The sequence below is a fragment of the Crotalus tigris genome, unplaced genomic scaffold, assembly GCF_016545835.1.
Source record: "Crotalus tigris isolate CLP2741 ecotype Arizona unplaced genomic scaffold, ASM1654583v1 scf7180000019767.335678, whole genome shotgun sequence".
NCBI classification, from domain to species: Eukaryota; Metazoa; Chordata; class Lepidosauria; order Squamata; family Viperidae; genus Crotalus; species Crotalus tigris.
The window spans coordinates 183,521-189,038 of record NW_024097702.1 but is presented as its reverse complement, the minus strand read 5'-3'; the positions used below and the strand labels follow the sequence as shown (position 1 = coordinate 189,038).

General features: G+C 45.4%; 1 protein-coding gene across 2 annotated transcripts; it reads right to left on the bottom strand.

Moving 5' to 3' along the window:
• Positions 1–317: 317 nt before the first annotated feature.
• LOC120317700 (zinc finger protein 501-like) lies at positions 318–4,761 on the bottom strand. 2 transcript variants are annotated; one of them, XM_039364506.1, is made up of 2 exons: positions 4,508–4,761; positions 318–2,227 (listed from the first exon to the last, which is right to left on the bottom strand). In XM_039364506.1, exon 2 carries the CDS (start codon positions 1,553–1,555, stop codon positions 476–478), a length of 1,080 nt encoding a protein of 359 aa, XP_039220440.1. In that variant the 5' UTR covers positions 1,556–2,227; positions 4,508–4,761; the 3' UTR covers positions 318–475. The 2 variants fall into 2 exon arrangements, with proteins under 2 accessions (XP_039220440.1, XP_039220441.1); XM_039364507.1 differs by having other exon boundaries at positions 318–2,224.
• Between the last annotated feature and the right edge of the window lie 757 nt (positions 4,762–5,518).

Here is a 5,518-nt window from a genome sequence, read left to right as displayed (position 1 = left end):
GGTTTTGATCTTCCTTCAGGTTTTCTTTGCTTTACAAACCTGCAAAGGTGATAAATGGAAGCACTGGTTGCAAAGTTACTGTTTCCTCCCCCGTCGTAACTGCAAAGGTCACTAAAAGAGGCAGTCGCTAAGCGAGAACGACCTGCCCTGCCATTTTGAGTTTTCCACCAGCCTTTATGTCTATGGAGATTCTCCGTCATCCAGATCAGGGTTGTCCCAAAGGTGCTTTTTTTCAGAAGGCAACTGGACTTTCTCATTTTTTCTTTGAAGACGTTTCACTTTCCATCCAAGAAGCTTCTTCAGCTCTGACTGTATAAATCCTTCCATTCCCCACCACCATCCAGCCAGAGCTGAAGAAGCTTCTTGGATGAGGAGCGAAATGTCTTCGAAGAAAAACAAGAAAGTTCAGCTGCCTTGTGAAAAAGCACCTTTGGGACCACCAGTCTGTAATTCCAGTTCTTCTCGCCAAACCTGGTCACTCCATCTGAGTTTTATGAATATTTGGCATCTCACGACTGTGGATTTTCTGATGTCGCCGGAGGTATTTCTTCAGCCGAAACTGCTTCCCGCAAATGAAGCATTTCTGGTCCCCCTCGCTCAGGTGCAGCTTCTGATGCTTGACTAGATTCTTTCTCTGCGTGAAAAGTTTCCCGCACTTGGTACAATTGCAAGGTCCCATCTGGATATGGATCATCCGGTGTCTGAAAAGATTGGTTTTCTGGTTGAAGGTTTTCTCGCACTCGGGACACTGGTACGGCGCTTCCCGCGTATGGATCCTTTGGTGCCTGATCAAATTGGACCTGCGGCTGAAGTTCTTTCCGCACTCGGTGCATTTGAACGGGTCGCTCAGATGCATCCGCTGGTGCCGAAGGAGTTGCCGATTCATGCGAAAGCTTTCTCCACACTTGCTGCACTTATACGACCCTTCGGTAGTGTGGATTTTGTGGTGCCGAGTAAGATTAGACTTTTGATTGAATTCTTTGCTGCAAACAGGGCAGGGGAATGTCTTCTCTGCTTTCGGCTCTTCCAGCATTACGGGGATATTTTCCTGGGATTTGGCAAAGCTCCCATCCTGCTTTATAAACACGGAAGTAGGGCACCTTTTGAGGAAAATCGAGGCTGCGTCCACATTTTCCCCAAACTCTGAATTCAGTGGGGGGTTTGCATTGGCTTCCTTTTTGATCCTTTCAGCCAGAAACGGGACAGAGTTTTGGCACAGCGCCCATTCATATTCGGGGTGTTCTAAGTTTTCCTCTTTGATGCTGATCTGGGATGCGCCCGCTAGGCAGCTGGCATGTATTGCAATATCCTCTGTTTCGTCCTCCGACTGAAATTCGAGAGGAAAATTGGAATATCTCTTTGGTGAGTTTTTTTGCTCGGCTGCGTCCAAGGATTTGTTTCCAAGAGACCCCAAATGCAGAGCCAGACCGTCTTCCATAGAAAGATTCCATTCCGGACTCGTCTCTATTTCCTTTTTATTCTGAATTGCCCAGGAATTTTTAACCATCTTTGGATTGCCTGCAGTTTCCCAAACATCTCTCTCCTGCGATGCCATTTGCGCCTAAGTTTTGGGCATTGCCTAAGGAAAACTCCGATTTGCTCTGTGTTGGTTGGGACCGAATTAACCTGTTGGTTCCATCACTTGGTGGTACTCTTTTCTTGCCACAGCCATGTATGTGAACAATTTCCTGGGAAGAAAAGTGTAATGATGAGATCAAATCCAGATTTTTCCCCCCTGAGCAAGTCTGATTAACATTGCCTCAATATCCTTTTCATCGTGTTTGAAGAATGCAGAGTCTGACCTTTTATGAATTTTGAATCTGACCTCGAACTTAGAATAAAGGAAGACTTAGTAGCTCACTTTTTAAGATAGACAATTTTTTTTATCAGAGATCCTGTCATAGGCACTGCACAATGGAACAATTTTTCCCCCCTGCAAACTATTTTGATAGATCTGCAGATTATCTCCCAATGCCAAAACTCTTGTTACATGTGTCACTGTAATGCATTTCTTAATTTTCTCTTTTCTTCCTTTTTTCTTGAGAAATGAAACAAAGTTTGCTCAACTTCGTTCAAGTAAATCTTTTCTTTTGCTTTCGGCTCGGGTTTTTCAGTAACACCTTCATTCTTCCACTACGATAGGAGATGCACTTTTGTAGTCAATGTACTTGATGTGCTAGTCCTCATGGACTTCTTTGGATGATGTTCTTAGATTAGCCATTATCTGCTTGATTGAAAAAAAAAGAAAGAAACATGTCTTAAGTATGTTTATCTGCAGCCTTTTTTTTTGGTTTGTTCCATTTTAATTTAATTTCTTGCTTGCATTCTCTTTTGTATTTCAGGCATAGAATTACAAATGGGGACCAAACCTGGTTATGTCAATGGGATGAGAACTACCCAATTGTAGTTTATTTAGGGATATAATCTCAGTAATAGCTGGAAGATATCTGATTCTTTTCCAGGTAGAAGGGGGAAGAAACATCTGGCAAAAGTCCAGTGGGAGTTGGACAAAAACTGGCAGCCACAACTAAGTATAGTCCTTGACTTACAACAATATGAGCCCCAAATTTATGTTGCTAAGTGAAACATTTGTTAAGTGAGTTTTGTCCCATTTTACGAACTCTCTTGCCACAGTTGTTAAGTGAATCATTACAGCTATGTTAGTAACACAGCTGTTAAGTGAATCTGGCTTCCCCATTGACTGGGCTTATCAGAAGGTCCCAGGACACTGCAACCGTCATAAATATGAATCAGTTGGCAAGTGTCTGAATTTGGATCACATGACCAAGGGGATGCTGTAACGGTCATAAGTGTGGAAAATGGTCATAAGTCACTTTTCTCAGTGCCGTTGCAACTTTGAATGGTCTCTATATGATCTGTTATAAGGACTACCTGAATATAATTGAATAATTTGGGCTGCCATCTACTTCCTGGTAGATGCTCCCATCTGGAACCATGTTCCCATAAACCAGGGGTCTTCAAACTTGGCAACTTTAAGACTTGTGGACTTCAACTCCCAGAATTCCTCAGCCAGCTGAGGAATTCTGGGAATTGAAGTCCACAAGTCTTAAAGTTGCCAAGTTTGAAGACCCTTGACTTAAACCTTCAAAAAAAAAAAACATGATATAAGTGTTGGTGAAGACTGGTGGACGTGGCCTAGAGAATGGGGGAGTGACCCATTGAGGTGGGGTGTGCAGAAACAGACAGGGGAGGGGGGGTTCTCCTTGGTGAATCCAATAAAGTTATATTCTTTCCATACTTTTGGAAAACATATTAAAATACGTTCATCTGCTTCCTGTTAGCTGTTTTTGTGCCTGTTAATATCTTACAACTCACCAGAAGTTAACAATATTGCACTGCATTAAGGGGGCAGATTAATTAAAATACTTTCCTAGGTTAGGGGTTGTAATTAATGCAATGAAAAACAACCCCTCCCCCCCAAACAAAAAAAACTCCAATAAAACTGGTCTGAAAGGCTGGAAACCTTATATGGACTTTTTTGCTGAAAGAAAAAGAAAAGAAATGATATAATGATTTCCGGATTTGAAGATTTAAGAAAAACATGGATTGAATGAAGGATAGAAGGGATGTATAAGATTCACAAGGAAGAAGGAACAATACAATTCTAACGGCCTGTTAAGAAGAAGACTGGAAGTTATTCATATATTTCTTAATATTTATCTGTTTGATTTCCTTCCCTCCATCTTCTCTCCCTCCCTCTCCTCCTTCCTTCTTTCCTCTTTCCTTCCTTCTCTCTCTCCCTCCCTCTCCTCCTTCCTTCTTCTCTTTCCTCTCTCTCCTTCCTTCCTTTTCCCCTCCCTCCCTCCCTCCCTCCCTCCCTCTCTTCCTTCCCTTTTATTCTATGGAAACACTCTTAATACAGATTAAAACAAGAAAAAAAGAAAAACATGAGGTGTTAAACCAACTCATAGCTGTTTTGCCCAGTGAATGCAGCCATGATTCATCCAATGGTTTCAGTGCAGCCTTGACTACTGCCGTGGGCTACCCTTGAAGACATGGGCAAAACTGTTATCTGAGTTAGCTTCAACCTAAGGAAGAACCCCTTCAGATCCTATCACCCCAAGGGGGCACCAGCAGTGTTTGAGACCTGCTCAGTTTCAGCAGAGATGTATTGCCTCGGAGGCAATATCTCCCACAGCCTCAACCCCAGAGGTTTTGACAGATTCACACGATCTGCAAAACTGCAGCTAAGATGCCACACCGGCTGTATTCACTCAGGAGGCCTCGCTCAAGCAAGCCCAGCTCCTTAGCTTTATGGCCCAGCTTCGCTGCCACCGCATGCCTGCGTTCCCACAACCGGCGGAATCCCGTGTTACTTCGTCGGGCATGTCGTGTGAACGCGCCATAACTGAGTCCCGTCCAAAGGAAAATCGTGGGTGGGGGGGAGGGGCGCGGGCGGAATGGCTTCATCAAAAGGCTTGAAGGGGCGAGACGAATGCAAACTCGGACGCGGGTGGGTAGGAGAAGGACGTGGAAACGGCCTTACCGAGCTCCGTGCAATCCTTCCGGGCTGAGCTCTCGTTTGCAAAAGCAGGCGATGTCCAGCAGGAGGGGAGACGGCCCCGCCGGGAAAGGCGCTGGGACACGGGGCAGGGGGAGAGGGCTGAATTAAACAAAGGAAAAGCAACTTTTGCCCCGGGCAGGACCACGGACGGGCGATCCAGTCGTGAGGATCCGTACAAAGGGCGTCCCTGGGCGAGGAAAGGGGTGTCTCCCTTCGGAATCTCGCTCCCCCACCCCCGGAAATCGCCTTCTCCAGAAATACGGTGGCATGCCAGGACATTGGCACGGGCTCGGGACGCAGGGCTTCCTGGGAATTGTAGTTCTTGGCCGCACGACCCTCCCCAGCCCCCAGATTCCCATAGAAAGAGAGGCTCCGTGTTGGGGGAACCTCGGTCCGTCTCCGGATGGCTGAAATCGAGGGTACGCTAATTAATCAGGCTGGTTAATTAGTCCTGGAATCACTGCATCCAGTTTTGGTTTCCAGGATATTAAAAAAGATGTTGAGATTCTGGAAAGAACGCAGAGAAGAGCAACAAAGAGGATGAAGGGGGTTGGAGACTAAAACATATGAGGAAAGGCTGCTGGAATTGGGTATGTCTAGTTTAATGAAGAGAAGGACGAGGGGGGACATGATAGCAGTGTTCCAGTATCTCAGGGGCTGCCCCAAAGAAGAGGGAGTCAAGCTATTCTCCAAAGCACCTGAAGGCAGGACGAGAAGCAACGGGTGGAAACTAATCAAGGAGACAAGCAACCTGGAACTAAGGAGAAACTTCCTGACAGTGAGAACAATTAATCAGTGGAATGACTTGCTTCCAGAAGTTCTGGGTGCTCCATCACTGGAAGTGTTTAAGAAAAGATTGGACAACCATTTGTCTGAAATGGTATAGGGCAGGAGTAGGCAACCTTGGCTCTTTTATGACTCATGGACTTCAACTCCCAGAATTCCTGAGTCAGCTATGCTGGCTCAGGAATTCTGGGAATTGAAGTCCATGAG